The sequence below is a fragment of the Oncorhynchus gorbuscha genome, linkage group LG02 (genome assembly GCF_021184085.1).
Source record: "Oncorhynchus gorbuscha isolate QuinsamMale2020 ecotype Even-year linkage group LG02, OgorEven_v1.0, whole genome shotgun sequence".
In the NCBI taxonomy this organism is placed as follows: domain Eukaryota; kingdom Metazoa; phylum Chordata; class Actinopteri; order Salmoniformes; family Salmonidae; genus Oncorhynchus; species Oncorhynchus gorbuscha.
In genome coordinates, this window is record NC_060174.1 from 5,104,399 (window position 1) to 5,125,658 (window position 21,260).

At 44.4% G+C, this 21,260-nt stretch overlaps 1 protein-coding gene across 15 annotated transcripts in view; it reads right to left on the bottom strand.

Annotated features, from left to right (window-relative positions):
• LOC123996431 (kinesin-like protein KIF1A) overlaps positions 1-21,260 on the bottom strand; it is a 154,533-nt gene that overhangs the window by 77,669 nt on the left and 55,604 nt on the right. For all 15 annotated transcript variants that reach the window (XM_046299901.1, XM_046299892.1, XM_046299882.1 and 12 more), the window contains exons 12-15: positions 20,352-20,494; positions 5,493-5,626; positions 5,260-5,339; positions 4,830-4,905 (exon numbers count right to left, since the gene is read on the bottom strand). In XM_046299901.1, the coding sequence (XP_046155857.1) occupies positions 4,830-4,905; positions 5,260-5,339; positions 5,493-5,626; positions 20,352-20,494 (433 nt within the window). The remainder of the gene's footprint in view (positions 1-4,829; positions 4,906-5,259; positions 5,340-5,492; positions 5,627-20,351; positions 20,495-21,260) is intronic.

Below are 21,260 nucleotides of genomic sequence, written 5' to 3' on the forward strand. Positions count from 1 at the left end.
ACAGGGCCCATCTGAAGGTAACCGTTGCCGGGCGAAAAAAAACAAATGGAAGTATGAAGGTAGTTTTGTGCCTAACCCAATCAAGGGGGTTAAATATGTGTGAAACAAATATATATATATTTCCCGAGTTTTTAAAAATATTTGCAAAATTTCGGACAAACACTTCAAAACATTGTTTCTTATTTATTTATTTATTTACATTTTCGCCATTTATGAAAGTGTTATTCAATGCGATTCTAAGGGTTATTTTATCAAATCATTTTTTAAATTTTTGATACATAAAGGCGTCCTAAAATTCAGAATTAATAAATGGTACATAGTATGACCATATTAAAACAATTTCATACGTCAGCTTTGGAATTAATTGAATAAAAACACATTGATGCATAGATCTTTATGAACATTTGAACATCTTGGCCATGTTCTGTTATAATCTCCACCCGGCACAGCCAGAAGAGGACTGGCCACCCCACATAGCCTGGTTCCTCTCTAGGTTTCTTCCTAGATTTTGGCCTTTCTAGGGAGTTTTTCCTAGCCAGCGTGCTTCTACACCTGCATTGCTTGCTGTTTGGGGTTTTAGGCTGGGTTCCTGTAGAGCACTTTGAGATATCAGCTGATGTACGAAGGGCTATATAAATACATTTGATTTGATCTGGTGCCTGTAGAGAAGCACAGAGGATGCGTCCCAAATAGAACCCAAATGGAACCTTACTCTCTATAAAGTGCACTATGTAGGGATTAGGGTGCCATTGTGGACAGATCCCCAGAGACTCCCTCTTTAGGTAGGAGATGAGGAAAAGTTTAAAGAAATACAAAACAGCCAGACACCCAAGGGATTAACAGCATCTCTGTGTGAGTCATTTATACCCATCAAACAACAGCTGGCGAAGTAGGAAACACAAATGCTATAAATCTTCATAAATATACTGAATGTGTTTGCTTCTCTGTTTGCTTCTCTCTGTTTACATCACTCTGCTGCTTGAAGCTTGAAGCAGAGTGAAAACTAACGACTTTGTTTGCTTGGAAATAGTGAAGTAGATTTAAAGGAGAGGAAGACTAAATTAATCTAAATCATTATCTTAATGAAAAAGGAAAGAGTTGGTTGATCTCCTCCCCTGCTGTAAAGCTCTACATAGCTGTCAGGTTCCAATTAAAGCTAGAGAGACTATATATGTATATAGGCTGAGATGGGAGATGGAGGGCGTATCAGGGTAAGGTACACCCTATCCCAATTCTCTTGGCCTTAGCCCTTTAATGTGTGATGGGAGATGGAGGGCGTATCAGGGTAAGGTACACCCTATCCCAATTCTCGTGGCCTTAGCCCTTCAATGTGTGATGGGAGATGGAGGGCGTATCAGGGTAAGGTACACCCTATCCCAATTCTCTTGGCCTTAGCCCTTTAATGTGTGATGGGAGATGGAGGGGGTACACCCTATCCCAATTCTCTTGGCCTTAGCCCTTTAATGTGTGATGGGAGATGGAGGGGTAAGGTACACCCTATCCCAATTCTCTTGGCCTTAGCCCTTTAATGTGTGATGGGAGATGGCCCTTTAATGTGTGATGGGAGATGGAGGGCGTATCAGGGTAAGGTACACCCTATCCCAATTCTCTTGGCCTTAGCCCTTTAATGTGTGATGGGAGATGGAGGGCATATCAGGGTAAGGTACACCCTATCCCAATTATCTTGGCCTTAGCCCTTTAATGTGTGATGGGAGATGGAGGGCGTATCAGGGTAAGGTACACCCTATCCCAATTCTCTTGGCCTTAGCCCTTTAATGTGTGCAGATTGGAAACGTCTGGATAGGTATAAAGTATACACATGTCCAATGTTTTAACACGGGCTCTGTTGTTCCATGCTCTCTTTAATCAAACAGAACGAGGAATCAAGAGAGTTGAAGCGGAAGGATATGTAAAAAGGGCACAGTCACAGCGAAGCACTCAGAGAAGACTAGGAGTCAGAGTCTCCAGACAGAGCAGAGCATCCAGTATGGGAGATTGGACACTTCAGAGAGACCAACCTCATTGGGTGAGAACAGCCCTACTGTGTCAATGAACACAGCCTCAGGCTTTCTGCTCTGCTCTGATGACGAGGGCTTGGAAGTAAATCCACATTTAATGCATCAAAATAAAAACATTTTCTATTTCAAGTCTATTAAAACTTGCTCAAACACTGAAAATATCAAGAATATCCAGATCCATAGAGTTAAATAGAGTACTGATTTTCCATTGAACACTTCTGTGACAGCATGGGCAGCTCCATAGCTCATTCAGGAACATACAGGGCATTCGGGAAAGCATTCAGACCCTTTCAATGTTACCACATTCTGTTATGTTACAGCTGTATTTATAAAAAACGAAACGATTAAATAAAACATTTCCTCATAAATGTACACATAATACCCCGTTACGACAAATCGCAACAACTTTTTTTTTTTTTACATTTTTGCAAAATGTATTAAAAATAAAAATATAGAAATGCCTTATTTACATAAGTATTCAGACCGTTTTCTGTGAGACCTGAAATTGAGCTCAGGTGCGTCCTGTTTCCATTGATCATCCTTGAGATGTTTCTACGACTTGATTGGAGTCCACCTGTGGTAAATTAATTTGATTGGACATGATTTGGAAAGGCACACACCTGTCTATATAAAAGGTCCCACAGTTGACAGCGCATGTCAGAGCAAAAACCAAGCCATGAGGTTGAAGGAATTGTTCGTAGAGCTCCGAGACAGGATTGTGTCGAGGCACAGATCTGGGGCAGGGTACCAAATATTTATGCAGCATTGAAGGTCCCCAATAACACAGTGGCCTCCATCATTCTGAAATAGAATAAGTTTGAAACCACCAAGACTCTTCCTAGAGCTGGCCACCCGGCCAAACTGAGCAATCATGGAAGAATGGCCTTTCTCAGGCAGGTGACCAAGAACCCAATAGTCATTCTGACAGTGCTCAAGAGTTCCTCTGTGGAGATGGGAGAACCTTCCAGAAGGACAACCATCTCTGCAGCACTCCACCAATCAGGCCTTTATGGTAGAGTGGCCAGACGGAAGCTACTCCTCAGTAAAAGGCACATGACAGCCACTTTAGAGTTTGCCAAAAGGCAACTAAAGGACTCTCAGACCATGAGAAATAATATTATCTGGTCTGATGAAACCAAGATTAAACTCTTTGGCCTGAATGCCAAGTGTCACGTCTGGAGGAAACCGGTCACCATCCCTACGGTGAAGCATGGTGGTGGCAGCATCATGCTGTGGGGATGTTTTTCAGCGGCAGGGACTGGGAGACTAGTTAGGATCAAGGGAAAGATGAACAGAGCAAAGTACAGAGAGATCATTGATGAAAACCTGCTCCAGAGTGCTCAGGACCTCAGACTGGGGTGAAGGTTCACCTTCCAACAGGAGAACGACCCGAAGCACACAGCCAAGACAACGCAGGAGTGGCTTTGCGACAAGTCTCTGAATGTCCATGAGTAGCCCAGCCAGAGCCCGGACTTGAACCTCATCGAACATCTCTGGAGACCTGAAAATAGCCGTGTAGCAACGCTCTCCATCCAACATGACAGATCTAGAGAGAAAAATGGGAGAAACTCCCCAAATACAGGTGTACCAAGCTCGTAGCGTCATATCCAAGAAGACTAGAGGCTGTACACGCTGCCAAAGGTGCTTCAACAAAGTACTGAGTAAAGGGTCTGAATACTTATGGAAATATTATTATTTTTTTATACATTTGCTAATGTTTCAAAAAAACTGTTTTTGCTTTGTCATTATGGGGTGTTGTGATGTCATTATGAGGTGTTGTGATGTTATTGTGAGGTGTTGTGATGTCATTACGGGGTATTGTGATGTCATTAGGGGTATTGTGATGTCATTGTGGGGTATTGTGATGTCAATATGGGGTATTGTGATGTCATTATGTGGTATTGTGATGTCATTATGGGGTATTGTGATGTCATTATGGGGTATTGTGATGTCAATATGGGGTATTGTGATGTCAATATGGGGTATTGTGATGTCAATATGGGGTATTGTGATGTCAATATGGGGTATTGTGATGTCAATATGGGGTATTGTGATGTCAATATGGGGTATTGTGATGTCAATATGGGGTATTGTGTGATGATTGATGAGGGAAAAAACCTATTTAATCCATTTTAGAATGAGGCTGTAATGTAACAACATGTGGAAAAAGTCAAGGGGTCTGAATACTTTCCCAATGCACTGTAGGTTCATACCATTATTGACTTCCCTCTAGTGCAAAGTATCATTAACCTAACCCTAACCTAACCCTGACCTAACCTTAACCTAATCCTAACCTAATCCTGAACTAACCCTGAGCTAACCTTAACCTAATCCTAACCTAACCCTGACCTAACCCTGAGCTAACCTTAACCTAACCCTAACCTAACCCTGACCTAACCTTAACCTAATCCTAACCTAATCCTGAACTAACCCTGAGCTAACCTTAACCTAATCCTGAACTAACCCTAAGCTAACCCTGAGCTAACCTTAACCTAACCCTGAGCTAACCTTAACCTAACCCTGACCTAACACTGAGCTAACCCTAACCTAACCCTGACCTAAACCTTAACCTAATCCTAACCTAATCCTGACCTAACCCTAACCTAAGCCTTAACCCTAACCTAACCCTGGCCTAACCCTAACCTAAACCTTAACCTAACCCTAACCTAACCCTAACCTAACCCTGACCTAACCCTAGCCTAAGCCTTAACCCTAACCTAACCTAACCCTGGCCTAACCCTGACCTAAACCTGACCTAACCCTGAATAGCTGACCTGTTAAATGATGTCTGTTAATGTGTTGCTGTCTTACCTTCTTGGGGGAGAACACGCCCACGGTTCCTCCGTCTTCCCTCATGGCCACACCCATCTCAGCCAGCAGGGCCTCTCTGTGGAAGAGAATGGACAGTTGTTCAACGGCCCAAGGTTGGGGTCGATTAAAATTAAAATCAGTCAATTCAGGAAGTGATTTGAATTTAAAATGGAAAAATTGAAAAACTTTTAAAATAAATTAGTTTCTCCTTTTTTGGCTTATTGAAAAGTTAATAAAAATAAAAGCTCTTTTTTACAAATATTGAATTTGTATTTCATTTTACTTCCTGAATTTACTGAATTTAATTTGAATTGACCACAACCCTGCAGTGGTCTCCTATTCTTCCATGTTCCTTGGATCCAGAGACTGGATTGACCTTTCCTTACAATCTATACTGTAAGAAGAGATGTGGAAGTGGTAGTAAACTCACCTTTCCATTCTGATGGCTTCTGTTCTGCGCAGTTTCTCCTCCCAGGTCTCGTTGAGCTCAGCAATGATCTTCTCTGTTTCCTGATGAAATCCCCCCCAAAAATATGACAAACTGTTGTGAACCCTCCAGTGTCTATGTTCAATATGTGGGACAGAGGGTATTATGTCTGACTGTAATAAATGACTTAATCAATAAATGAATAAATTCATCAATCAATCAAGTGATCAGTTCACCTTGATTCTCTCGATGGCCTCCTCGCTTCCGGGGCTGAACATGATGCGGTCGTGGAGGCTGGCGATGGATCCGGCTCGACTGGAAAGGGCGGACAGAGAGGGGGAGGGGCTCATCCCCGTCATGGCATTGGTCACTGTGGAGAGATCATCCTTTTGATTGACAGCTTGGCGATTATTGTTATTGTTCTTGAAATCGGATAGGTCTGTCAGGGGAGGGGGAGGGACAGAGGAAATAGTGGGTGGTGGGAGTGGGGGCAGGAAGTGGGGATTTAGCGCAGGGTACGGGGAGGTAAGAGAGACGGAGAGAAGCGGACAGAAAAGGACGAGAGGAGAAGGAAAAATAGAAAAGAAGGAAGAAGAAGAAGAAGACATGAAACTAATCTGAAACACAAAGAGAACATTTAACTGCGAGTAAGAAACACACAAGGAAGAGAAGACAAGAGCAGCGCAGCAGAAAGCCAGAAGAAGAATGTAAAAGATGTGGCAGTATGGGCATACAAGTGCAACTGGGTGGGGGGGGGGTGCTGCTAATCCTGAAACAAAACGATCTAACATAAAGCCAAATCCAAAGAATGCCGTCAAGCTTCAAGCAAAGCGTTTATCAGTCAGTAAAGCCATTCAGAATCATCCTCAACAACAACACTGATGTCCCTTCCCTCTGAGGGTTAGTTCCCTGTCGCATGGCTATGACATGGCTATGACATGGCTACGACATGGCTATGACATGGCTACGACATGGCTATGACATGGCTACGACGTGGCTACGACATGGCTACGACATGGCTACGACGTGGCTACGACATGGCTACGACGTGGCTACGACCAAGGCTACGACAAGGCTACGACATGGCTACGACAAGGCTACGACAAGGCTACGACATGGCTACGACATGGCTACGACATGGCTGCGACAAGGCTATGACGTGGCTACGACCAAGGCTACGACAAGGCGATGACATCGCTACGACGTTGCTACAACATGGCTACAACCATGGCTACGACGTGGCTACGACATGGCTACCACATGGCTACGACGTGGCTACGACGTGGCTACGACATGGCTAACACATGGCTACCACATGGCTACGACGTGGCTACGACATGGCTACAACCATGGCTACGACCATGGCTAAGACGTGGCTACGACATGGCTACGACATCTATGACAAGGCTACGACGTGGCTACGACATGGCTACGACATGGCTACGACCATGGCTACCAAAAGGCTATGACATGGCTACGACCATGGCTACGACCATGGCTACGACGTGGCTACGACCATGGCTACGACGTGGCTACGACCATGGCTACGACCATGGCTACCACATGGCTACCACAAGGCTATGACATGGCTACGACCATGGCTACGACCATGGCTACCACATGGCTACCACAAGGCTATGACATGGCTACGACGTGGCTACGACAAGGCTACGACATGGCTACGACAAGGCTACGACAAGGCTACTACATCTACGACAAGGCTACTACATCTACGACAAGGCTACGACAAGGCTACTACATCTACGACAAGGCTACTACATCTACGACAAGGCTACGACATCTACGACAAGGCTACTACATCTACGACGTGGCTACGACATGGCTACGACGTGGCTACGACAAGGCTACTACATCTACGACAAGGCTACGACATGGCTACGACATGGCTACGACAAGGCTACTACATCTACGACAAGGCTACGACATCTACGACAAGGCTACGACAAGGCTACTACATCTACGACAAGGCTACGACATCTACGACAAGGCTACGACAAGGCTACTACATCTACGACAAGGCTACTACATCTACGACAAGTCTACGACATCTACGACAAGGCTACGACAAGGCTACTACATCTACGACAAGGCTACGACAAGGCTACGACATGGCTACTACATCTACGACAAGGCTACGACAAGGCTACGACATGGCTACGACATCTACGACATGGCTACGACATCTACGACAAGGCTACGACAAGGCTACGACATGGCTACTGCATCTACGACAAGGCTACTACATCTACGACATGGCTACGACAAGGCTACGACATGGCTACTACATCTACGACAAGGCTACGACATGGCTACTACATCTACGACATGGCTACGACATCTACGACAAGGCTACGACAAGGCTACGACATGGCTACTACATCTACGACAAGGCTACTACATCTACGACAAGGCTACGACATCTACGACAAGGCTACGACAAGGCTACTACATCTACGACAAGGCTACGACATCTACGACAAGGCTACGACAAGGCTACTACATCTACGACAAGGCTACGATACCAGCTTCTTCACTGAGAGGTTTCCTTCCTCATATCAAACGCTCCATCAATGTAATCTAATGATGAAATACCATGGGGAAGAACCACAGAAGACCGTCTAGACTGGAGTGCTGTGGGTGCACCGAGACACGATTACTTTGGACGTCTAAAAAGCTGAGGATCACTAACTGCTCTGACAGCTACTGTAAAACAACAAAAACTTTAAAAAACAATTGTTAGTAAATCTATTATTGGAACAGGGAAATACATTTCTACTTCAAGAGCGCAACGGAAGGCAGACAAAACTGCCTTCCGTTGTAGCTCAGTTGGTAGAGCATGGCGCTTGTAACGCCAGGGTAGTGGGTTCGATTCCCGGGACCACCCATACGTAGAATGTATGCACACATGACTGTAAGTCGCTTTGGATAAAAGCGTCTGCTAAATGGCATATTCTAGAACACTGTACTGTATATTCTAGAACACTGTATACTGTATATTGAGGTTGAGATTCTTTGTTAATCATGGGAGGAGTCCACATCAAGATGATCTACTGTACTGATGGGGATGTGGTTTCCTTCCTGGTCTCTCCACAGTACTATACTGCAGAGAGAGGGGATGTGGTTTCCTTCCTGGTCTTTATCCACAGTACTATACTACAGAGAGAGGGGATGTGGTTTCCTTCCTGGTCTTTATCCACAGTACTATACTGCAGAGAGAGGGGATGTGGTTTCCTTCCTGGTCTTTATCCACAGTACTATACTACAGAGAGAGGGGATGTGGTTTCCTTCCTGGACTCTCCACAGTACTCTACTACAGAGAGAGGGGATGGTCTCTCCACAGTACTATACTACAGAGAGAGGGGATGTGGTTTCCTTCCTGGTCTTTATCCACAGTACTCCACAGAGAGAGGGGATGTGGTTTCCTTCCTGGTCTCTACTATACTACAGAGAGAGGGGATGTGGTTTCCTTCCTGGTCTTTATCCACAGTACTATACTACAGAGAGAGGGGATGTGGTTTCCTTCCTGGACTCTCCACAGTACTCTACTACAGAGAGAGGGGATGTGGTTTCCTTCCTGGTCTCTCCACAGTACTATACTACAGAGAGAGGGGATGGTTTCCTTCCTGGTTTCCTTCCTGGTCTCTCCACAGTACTCTACTACAGAGAGAGGAGATGTGGTTTCCTTCCTGGTCTCTCCACAGTACTCTACTACAGAGAGGGGATGTGGTTTCCTTCCTGGTCTCTCCACAGTACTATACTACAGAGAGAGGGGATGTGGTTTCCTTCTGGTCTCTCCACAGTACTCTACTACAGAGAGAGGAGATGTGGTTTCCTTCCTGGTCTCTCCACAGTACTCTACTACAGAGAGAGGGGATGTGGTTTCCTTCCTGGTCTTTATCCACAGTACTCTACTACAGAGAGAGGGGATGTGGTTTCCTTCCTGGTCTCTCCACAGTACTATACTACAGAGAGAGGGGATGTGGTTTCCTTCCTGGTCTTTATCCACAGTACTCTACTACAGAGAGAGGGGATGTGGTTTCCTTCCTGGTCTCTCCACAGTACTATACTACAGAGAGAGGGGATGTGGTTTCCTTCCTGGTCTTTCCACATCAGTACTTACTACAGAGAGAGGGGATGTGGTTTCCTTCCTGGTCTATCCACAGTACTCTACTACAGAGAGAGGGGATGTGGTTTCCTTCCTGGTCTCTCCACAGTACTCTACTACAGAGAGAGGGGATGTGGTTTCCTTCCTGGTCCACAGTACTCTACTACTTCTTCCTGGTCTTTCTCCACAGTACTCTACTACAGAGAGAGGAGATGTGGTTTCCTTCCTGGTCTCTCCACAGTACTCTACTACAGAGAGAGGGGATGTGGTTTCCTTCCTGGTCTCTCCACAGAGAGGGGATGTGGTTTCCTTCCTGGTCTCTCCACTACACTACAGAGAGAGGGATGTGGTTTCCTTCCTGGGGATACAGAGAGAGGGGATGTGGTTTCCTTCCTGGTCTTTATCCACAGTACTCTACTACAGAGAGAGGGGATGTGGTTTCCTTCCTGGTCTCTCCACAGTACTCTACTACAGAGAGAGGGATGTGGTTTCCTTCCTGGTCTCTCCACAGTACTCTACTACAGAGAGAGGGGATGTGGTTTCCTTCCTGGTCTCTCCACAGTACTCTACTACAGTCTCTCCACAGTACTCTACTACAGAGAGAGGGGATGTGGTTTCCTTCCTGGTCTCTCCACAGTACTCTACTACAGAGAGAGGGGATGTGGTTTCCTTCCTGGTCTTTATCCACAGTACAGAGAGAGGGGATGTGGTTTCCTTCCTGGTCTTTATCCACAGTACTTTATCCACAGTACTCTACTACAGAGAGAAAGGATGTGGTTTCCTTCCTGGTCTCGCCACAGTGCTATACTACAGAGAGAGGGGATGTGGTTTCTGGTCTTCCTGGTCTCTCCACAGTGCTATACTATAGAGAGAGGGGATGTGGTTTCCTTCCTGGTCTCTCCACAGTACTCTACTACAGAGAGAGAGGATGTGGTTTCCTTCCTGGTCTCTCCATAGTACTATACTATAGAGAGAGGGGATGTGGTTTCCTTCCTGGTCTCTCCATAGTACTATACTACAGAGAGAGGGGATGTGGTTTCCTTCCTGGTCTTTATCCACAGTACTATACTACAGAGAGAGGGGATGTGGTTTCCTTCCTGGTCTTTATCCACAGTACTATACTACAGAGAGAGGGGATGTGGTTTCCTTCCTGGTCTTTATCCACTGTACTCTACTTCAGAGAGAAAGGAAGGTCTCCTTGACAACTATTTAGAACACGGGGTGCCCCAAGTGGCACCCTATTCCCTATTATAGTGCACTACATTCGACCAGGGCCCATAGGGCTTTGGACAAAGGTAGTAGGGATTATGATGCCACTTGGGACACCCCGTGGACTGTATAAGATGAGGAAATTCCTTGTCAATCAAGATTGTACTAATAGATTCATCACACTGAAATATAGGTGATTTTTTTTTTTTGTCTTCCTGGTCTTTATCCATTGTATTGTTCTCAAATATCTATTCCACAGGCTATGAATTTATCACAGTGCTGTCACGCCTTGGTCATTGTATTTTGTGTTTTTGTTATATGTTTGGGTAGGCCAGGGTGTGACATGGGTTTATATGTTGTGTTTCGTATTGGGGTTTGTAGTATTTGGGATTACGGTTGATTAGGGGTGTGGTATAGGCTTGGCTGCCTGAGGCGATTCTCAATTAGAGTCAGGTGCTTATCGTTGTCTCTGATTGGGAACCGTATTTAGGTAGCCTGAGTTCCCTTTGTATTTTGTGGGTGATTGTTCCTGTCTTTGTGTAGTATTCACCAGATAGGCTGTATTAGGTTTCACGTTCCGTTTGTTGTTTTCGTATTTCAGTTATTTCATGTACCGTCATATCTTTCATTAAAGTCATGAGTAACCTACACGCTGCATTTCGGTCTGACTGAACGCCGTTACAAGTGCACAATATAGCGAACGGTATATGCCACCTTCTATGGAAAACAATGAGTCTCAGCACTGCAGGTAGGTAGGTGTTGCCATACCAACACCCCGAGTGTCAAAGTAGACCGAATCACCAGTCTGGGTCCTTCCTGTTGCGCCTGCCAGTCAAGATGACACATGTACCACTTCTTACACCCTGAAGTCTGTCGCCATCTGTTCGCTAATACTGGTATTAAACACACAGTAGCAAAACACCAATTTCCTGTGATAAAAAGGACAGCTGGGGCGTAAAATATATGAAGTGTTTACCTTATTAAGGAGTCATTTCCCGTTACCTCAGGAAATTGATTAAGGTTGTCACATAGAACTGCTGTAACAAAATATATATTTCCTAAAAAAATATTTTTAAAAACATACTGCCGTTGGTCGCCTTCCTGAACTCTGGACACCAGCGATAAAGCTATATGAGCCCAGTCCACAAGAGAACCTCTACAGCAACAGAGGGAAACAGCACCTACTGTCCAAGCCCAGAATTGCATCTGATATCTCTTAGGTATTTTCTAGCAGATAGCCTACTAACAACCAGGCTGACCTCTAGAGCAAGTCTGCCCGAAGGCCACGTGTCCTTGTTGATCTGATACATACATGTGCACATGATTGATCGCGATCAATATTTTCCATGGCATTTTGAACAACTTTTGATTAATTAACTGATTATTAATCAATTAATCAATAAACAACTATTGTCACATTACTCTGGTGCTGCAGAGAGTACAACTATTGTCACATTACTCTGGTGCTGCAGAGAGTACAACTATTGTCACATTACTCTGGTGCTGCAGAGAGTACAACTATTGTCACATTACTCTGGTGCTGCAGAGAGTACAACTATTGTCACATTACTCTGGTGCTGCAGAGAGTACAACTATTGTCACATTACTCTGGTGCTGCAGAGAGTACAACTATTGTCACATTACTCTGGTGCTGCAGAGAGTACAACTATTGTCACATTACTCTGGTGCTGCAGAGAGTACAACTATTGTCACATTACTCTGGTGCTGCAGAGAGTACAACTATTGTCACATTACTCTGGTGCTGCAGAGAGTACAACTATTGTCACATTACTCTGGTGCTGCAGAGAGTACAACTATTGTCACATTACTCTGGTGCTGCAGAGAGTACAACTATTGACACATTACTCTGGTGCTGCAGAGAGTACAACTATTGACACATTACTCTGGTGCTGCAGAGAGTACAACTATTGACACATTACTCTGGTGCTGCAGAAAGTACAACTATTGTCACATTACTCTGGTGCTGCAGAGAGTACAACTATTGTCACATTACTCTGGTGCTGCAGAGAGTACAACTATTGACACATTACTCTGGTGCTGCAGAGAGTACTACCATTGTCACATTACTCTGGTGCTGCAGAGAGTACAACTATTGTCACATTACTCTGGTGCTGCAGAGAGTACAACTATTGTCACATTACTCTGGTGCTGCAGAGAGTACAACTATTGTCACATTACTCTGGTGCTGCAGAGAGTACAACTATTGACACATTACTCTGGTGCTGCGAAAGGTGCCATGGAGCGAAGCGTATAAGAGGACAGCCAAAAACACAGCAGAGAGACAAATTAAGAAACATTAACACACATTTCAAACCAGCAACGTCCGTGCCGGGAGGCCCCTTGTACGCTGAGAGAGGAAAAACAGAAAGACAGAAAGAGGAGGTGAGAGAGAGAGAGAGAGAGAGAGAGAGAGAGAGAGAGAGAGAGAGAGAGAGAGAGAGAGAGAGAGAGAGAGAGAGAGAGAGAAAATGAGAGAGAGAGAGAGAGGGAGAAAAGAGAGAGAGAGAGAGAGAGAGAGAGAGAGAGAGAGAGAGAGAGAGAGAGAGAGAGAGAGAGAGAGAGAGAAAATGAGAGAGAGAGAGAGAGAGAGAGAGAGAGAGAGAGAGAGAGAGAGAGAGAGAGAGAGAGAGAGAGAGAGAGAGAGAGAGAGAGAGAGAGAGAGAGAGAGAGAGAGAAATAGAGAGAGGAAAGAGAGAGAGAAAAGAGAGAGAGAGAGAGAGAGAGAGAGAGAGACAGAGAGAGAGAGACAGAGACACAGAGAGAGAGAGACAGAGAGAGAGAGAGAGAGAGAGAGAGAGACAGAGAGAGAGAGACAGAGAAGAGAGAGAGAGAGAGAGAGAGACAGAGAGAGAGAGAGAGAGAGAGAGAGAGAGAGAGAGAGAGAGAGAGAGAGAGAGAGAGAGAGAGAGAGACAGATGAACCAACTCTGTGATAGAATCAATCAGTAACTCAGTGTAAGATGAGCATGGCTTACTGGTGTTGCTTTAAGGGCCCCTAGTCTGTCACTCAGACCTCTATCTGAGAATCAATCTACTCGAATGTACAGTTAATTATCCGAATGCATATTTGCAGTTTCCTACCTACTCCAGCCTGTAGTCTGTAGGCTACATAAGGAGGCCCACTGTACACCTCTTCCAAACTGTACGACGGCTGGCTGAGTGAGGTTCTGAAAACATACTGCTGTAGGTCGCCTTTTCTGAACTCTGGACACAAGCGATAAAGCTAATGTCTGTAACACCAGAGGGAAACTGCATCTCTGGATAAGAGCGTCTGCTAAATGACTTAAATGCTAAATGACTTAAATGCTAAATGACTTAAATGTAATGTAATGTACTGTCCAAGCCCAGAAATGCATCTGATAGGTCTTAGGTGTTTTCTAGCAGATAGCCTACTAACAACCAGGCTGACCTCTAGAGCAAGCCACATGTACTTGTTGATCTGGTACTGATTAGTTGTGATCAATATTTTCCTGGGCAATAAGAAATAATAGTTGATTATCTTAATGATTAGTCATTAATCTGGTGCAGCAGAGTACAGCTATAAGAACATGCTGTCGATGCTAAGCAGCATGGAGCAAAGAGTACAGAGGACAGACAAAGAAACAGCCTAAAGCCAGACAGATAAACAGTAGAGAGAGAAACAGTAGAGATAAACAGTAGAGATAAACAGTAGAGAGAAAAAGTAGAGAGAGAAACAGTAGAGAGAGAAACAGTAGATATAGAAACAGTAGAGAGATAAACAGTAGAGAGATAAACAAACAGTAGAGAGATAAACAGTATAGAGATAAACAGTAGAGAGAGAAACAGTAGAGATAAACAGTAGAGAGATAAACAGTAGAGATAAACAGTATAGAGATAAACAGTAGATATAGAAACAGTAGAGAGAGAAACAGTAGAGAGATAAACAGTAGATAGATAAACAGTAGAGAGAGAAACAGTAGAGATAAACAGTAGAGAGATAAACAGTAGAGATAAACAGTATAGAGATAAACAGTAGATATAGAAACGGTAGAGAGATAAACCGTATAGAGATAAACAGTAGAGAGATATACAAACAGTAGAGAGATAAACAGTAGAGAGAAACAGTAGAGAAATATAGAAACATTAGAGAGATAAAAAAGTAGAGAGATAAACAGTAGAGAGAGAAACAGCATAGAAAGAAACAGTAGAGAGAAACAGTAGAGAGAAACAGTAGAGAGAGAAACAGTAGAGAGATACTTTAGAAACAATAGATAGATAAACAGTAGAGAGATATAGAAACAGTAGAGAGATAAACAGTAGAGAGATAAACAGTAGAGAGATAAACAGTATAGAGATATAGAAACAGTAGAGAGATATAGAAACAGTAGAGAGATATAGAAACAGTAGAGAGATAAACAGTAGAGAGATATAGAAACAGTAGAGAGAGAAACAGTAGAGAGAGAAACAGTAGAGAGATATAGAAACAGTAGAGAGATAAACAGTAGAGAGATAAACAGTAGAGAGATATAGAAACAGTAGAGAGATAAACAGTAGAGAGATAAACAGTAGAGAAATATAGAAACACACATTTCAAACCAGCAACGTCAGTGCCAAGAGCTGGCCCCTTGTACGCTGGGAGAGAAAGAAAGAGAGAGACAGAAAGACAGACAAAGGAGAACACAGTAAAATATAGGAGAACATAGTGAGAGACAGGAGAACATAATGAGAGACAGGAGAACACAGTGAGAGACCGGAGAACCCAGTGAGAGGCAGGAGAACCCAGTGAGAGACAGGAGAACACAATGAGAGACAGGAGAACACAGTGAGAGACCGGAGAACCCAGTGAGAGACAGGTGAACACAGTGAGAGACAGGAGAACACAGTAGAGACTGGAGAACAGAGTGAAAACAGTAGAGAGATAAACAGTAGAGAGATATAGAAACAGAAGAGAGATATAGAAACAGTAGAGAGATATAGAAACAGTAGAGAGATATATAAACAATAGAGAGAGAAACAGTAGAGATAAACAGTAGATAGATAAACAGTAGAGAGATAAACCGTATAGAGATAAACAGTAGAGAAATATAGAAAACACATTTCAAACCAGCAACATCAGTGCCAAGAGCTGGCCCCTTGTACGCTGGGAGAGAAAGAAAGAGAGAGACAGAAAGACAGACAAAGGAGAACACAGTTAGAGACAGGAGAACACAGTTAGAGACAGGAGAACACAGTGAGAGACAGGAGAACACAGTGAGAGACAGGAGAACACAGTGAGAGAAAGGAGAACCCAGTGAGAGACAGGAGAACACAGTGAGAGAAAGGAGAACACAGTGAGAGACAGGAGAACACAGTGAGAGACAGGAGAACACAGTGAGAGACAGGAGAACACAGTGAGAGACTAACTCATTCACTCAGTGTTAGCTGAACAGCTGCTGCTAACATACTGGTCCTGCTAACTTACTGGTCCTGCTAACATACTGGTCCTGCTAACATACTGGTGAAGCTAACATACTGGTCCTGCTAACAAACTGGTCCTGCTAACACACTGGTCATGCTAACATACTGGTTCTGCTAACATACTGGTCCTGCTAACATACTGGTCCTGCTAACATACCGGTCCTGCTAACATACCGGTCCTGCTAACACACTGGTCTTGCTAACATACTGGTCCTGCTAACACACTGGTCTTGCTAAACATACTGGTCCTGCTAACATACTGGTTCTGCTAATATACTCATCATGCTAACATACTGGCCCTGCTAACATACTGGCCCTGCTAACATACTGGCCCTGCTAACATACTGGTTCTGCTAACATACTGGTGCTGCTCACATACTGGTTCTGCTAACATACTGGTGTCGCTAACTTACTGGTCCTGCTAACATACTGGTCATGCTAACATGCTGGTGAAGCTAACATACTGGTCCTTCTAACATACTGGTGGTGCTAACATACTGGTCCTGCTAACATACTGGTCCTGCTAACATACTGGTCCTGCTAACACACTGGTCTTGCTAACATACTGGTACTGCTAACATACTGGTCCTGCTAACATACTGGTCCTGCTAACACACTGGTCTTGCTAACATACTGGTACTGCTAACATACTGGTGGTGCTAACATACTGGTCCTGCTAACATACTGGTCCTGCTAACATACTGGTGAAGCTAACATACTGGTCCTGCTAAGATACTGGTCCTGCTAACATACTGGTTCTGCTAATATAACACATAATGACAAACTGGTCCTGCTAACATACTGGTTCTGCTAATATACTGGTCATGCTAACATACTGGTCCTGCTAACATACTGGTGAAGCTAACATACTGGTCCTGCTAACACACTGGTCCTGCTAACACACTGGTCTTGCTAACATACTGGTCCTGCTAACACACTGGTCTTGCTAACATACTGGTCCTGCTAACATACTGGTTCTGCTAATATACTCATCATGCTAACATACTGGCCCTGCTAACATACTGGCCCTGCTAACATACTGGCCCTGCTAACATACTGGTTCTGCTAACATACTGGTGCTGCTCACATACTGGTTCTGCTAACATACTGGTGTCGCTAACTTACTGGTCCTGCTAACATACTGGTCATGCTAACATGCTGGTGAAGCTAATATACTGGAGGTGCTAACATACTGGTCCTTCTAACATACTGGTGGTGCTAACATACTGGTCCTGCTAACATACTGGTCCTGCTAACATACTGGTCCTGCTAACATACTGGTGCTGCTAACATACTGGTCCTGCTAACATACTGGTCCTGCTAACATACTGGTCCTGCTAACATATTGGTGGTGCTAACATACTGGTCCTGCTAACATACTGGTCCTGCTAACATACTGGTGAAGCTAACATACTGGTCCTGCTAAGATACTGGTCCTGCTAACATACTGGTTCTGCTAATATACTCGTCATAATGACAAACTGGTCCTGCTAACATACTGGTTCTGCTAATATACTGGTCATGCTAACATACTGGTCCTGCTAACATACTGGTGAAGCTAACATACTGGTCCTGCTAACACACTGGTCCTGCTAACACACTGGTCTTGCTAACATACTGGTCCTGCTAACATACTGGTCCTGCTAACACACTGGTCTTGCTATCATACTGGTCCTGCTAACATACTGGTCATGCTAACATACTGGTTCTGCTAACATACTGGTCCTGCTAACAAACTGGTCCTGCTAACATACTGGTCCTGCTAACATACTGGTGCTGCTAACATACTGGCCCTGCTAACATACTGGCCCTGCTAACATACTGGTTCTGCTAACATACTGGTGCTGCTCACATACTGGTTCTGCTAACATACTGGTGAACTAACATACTGGTCCTGCTAACATACTGGCCATGCTAACATGCACTGGTGAAGCTAATATACTGGAGGTGCTAACATACTGGTCCTTCTAACATACTGGTGGTGTTAACATACTGGTCCTGCTAACATACTGGTGGTGCTAACATACTGGTCCTGCTAATATACTCATCATGCTAACATACTGGTCCTGCTAACACACTGGTCCTGCTAACACACTGGTCTTGCTAACATACTGGTACTGCTAACATACTGGTCCTGCTAACATACTGGTCCTGCTAACATACTGGTCCTGCTAACATACTGGTCCTGCTAACACACTGGTCTTGCTAACATACTGGTACTGCTAACATACTGGTGGTGCTAACATACTGGTCCTGCTAACATACTGGTCCTGCTAACATACTGCTGAAGCTAACATACTGGTCCTGCTAACATACTGGTCCTGCTAACACACTGGTCTTGCTAACATACTGGTTCTGCTAATATACTCGTCATAATGACAAACTGGTCCTGCTAACATACTGGTCCTGCTAACATACTGGTCCTGCTAACACACTGGTCCTGCTAACATACTGGTTCTGCTAATATACTCGTCATAATGACAAACTGGTCCTGCTAACATACTGGTTCTGCTAATATACTGGTCATGCTAACATACTGGTCCTGCTAACATACTGGTGGTGCTAACATACTGGTCCTGCTAACATACTGGTCCTGCTAACACACTGGTCTTGCTAACATACTGGTTCTGCTAATATACTGCATAAACAAACTGGTCCTGCTAACATACTGGTTCTGCTAATATACTCGTCCTAATGACAAACTGGTCCTGCTAACATACTGGTTCTGCTAATATACTGGTCATGCTAACATACTGGTCCTGCTAACATACTGGTGCTGCTAACATACTGGCCCTGCTAACATACTGGCCCTGCTAACATAGTGGTTCTGCTAACATACTGGTGCTGCTCACATACTGGTTCTGCTAACATACTGGTGTCGCTAACTTACTGGTCCTGCTAACATACTGGTCATGCTAACATGCTGGTGAAGCTAATGTACTGGAGGTGGTAACATACTGGTCCTGCTAACATACTGGTGAAGCTAACATACTAGCTAACATACTGGTTCTGCTAACATACTGGTGAAGCTAACATACTAGTCCTACTAACATACTGGTCCTGCTAACATACTGGTCCTACTAACATACTGGTCCTGCTAACATACTGGTCCTGCTAACACACTGGTCCTGCTAACATACTGGTCCTGCTAACATACTGGTCCTGCTAACATACTGATGCTGCTAACATACTGGTCCTGCTAACATACTGGTCCTGCTAACATACTGGTCCTGCTAACACACTGGTCCTGCTAACATACTGGTCCTGCTAACATACTGATGCTGCTAACATACTGGTCCTGCTAACATACTGGTCCTGCTAACATACTGGTCCTGCTAACATACTGGTCCTGCTAACATACTGATGCTGCTAACACACTGGTCCTGCTAACATACTGGTCCTGCTAACATACTGGTCCTGCTAACATACTGATGCTGCTAACACACTGGTCCTGCTAACATACTGGTCCTGCTAACATACTGGTCCTGCTAACATACTGGTCCTGCTAACATACTGATGCTGCTAACACACTGGTCCTGCTAACATACTGGTCCTGCTAACATACTGGTCCTGCTAACATACTGGTCCTGCTAACATACTGGTCCTGCTAACATACTGATGCTGCTAACATACTGATGCTGCTAACAGGAGGGGTGTGCAGGGGTACCAGGTAATTGAGGTAGATATGTACATATAATCAGGAATAAAGTGATAGATAAGTAGTTAGTCCATATCAATCAGTCTTGTTTTATTACGTATCTTGGTTTTCAATCATTCTCTGAGTTGAATTCATAGGCTTGGTTGTTTTGCATCCTAATATGCCATTGAAACTCATTCGTCAGAAGAGGTTGTAAGTAAAGAAGGGTAAGTTAGACTGATCCACACAATCTTCTGTTAACACACAGACTGAAGGAGGTTTGTGAGAGATGTGTGAAGTGATTTAGAGAGGACAAAAAGGAGACCGGAGACTGTGAGTGCCAAGGAAGTGGGCAGGAGAGAGAGAGAGAGAGACATTGGGAGGGGGGGGGAGCAGTGAGTGAATAGCTAGGGATTTCCACTGTGAATGTTCACTTGTGACTGAGATGTGGTTTCCACCCTTAAATAGCTACGCCATCTCTAGCTCTACAGAGATGCTAAATTCCTGTAACTTCCTCCAAATTCCCATGTTTTCCATGAATCCTAGTTGGAGGAATATGGATTTCCTGCTCACTCCCTTCCCGATTCCAGAATCTTCCTGGAAAACCCAGGAAGTTACCAGAATGTTGCAGCCAATCATGATTACAGTATAGAAGGCCAGGACAGCCCATTGGACGAGCCCTTACTCTCAAGGATGTCTCCCAAGCCCTGGGATAGGAGCAAGTCTCTCAGACGGCCCACCTCCTCCTTCAGCTCACGAACCAATCGATTGTTCGGGTCCTCGTTGATCACAGCATTACAGCGAATCTGTTTGGCTCGGTCTGCGTACCTTTTGAGGAGAAAGGATAATTGGCATGATGAGACCTGATCTCGAACACACACACACAGACACACGGACACACACACACACACACACACACACACACACACACACACACACACACACACACACACACACACACACACACACACACACACACACACACACACACACACACACACACACACACACACACACACACACACACACACACACCATCACACAATGCAGCTGCAACATGGAAGGGTGTTTTAAGAGTGAATCTGGCACAGGGAACAAGCCAATGAGGAAATGCAATAATGGGCTCGCTCTATTCTACAAGGTCTTGTCCATCAATACATCATTGATCAGCTGCTGTGTGAGAGAGAGAGAGAGAGAGAGAGAGAGAGAGAGAGAGAGAGAGAGAGAGAGAGAGAGAGAGAGAGAGAGAGTGAGAGAGAGAGAGAGAGAGAGAGAGAGAGAGAGAGAGAGAGAGAGAGAGAAGAGAGAGAGAGAGAGAGAGGGACAAAGAGAGAAAGAGAAAGAGAGAGAGAGAAGAGGGACAAATAGAGAAAGAGAAAGAGAAGAGGGAGAGAGAGAGAAAGAGAGAAGAGAGAGAGAGAGAGAGAGAGAGAGAGAGAGAGAGAGAGAGAGAGAGAGAGAGAGAGAGAGAGAGAGAGAGAGAGAGAAGAGGGACAAATAGAGAAAGAGAAAGAGAAGAGGGACAAATAGAGAGAGAGAGAGAGAGAGAGAGAGAGAGAGAGAGAGAGAGAGAGAGAGAGAGAGAGAGAGAGAG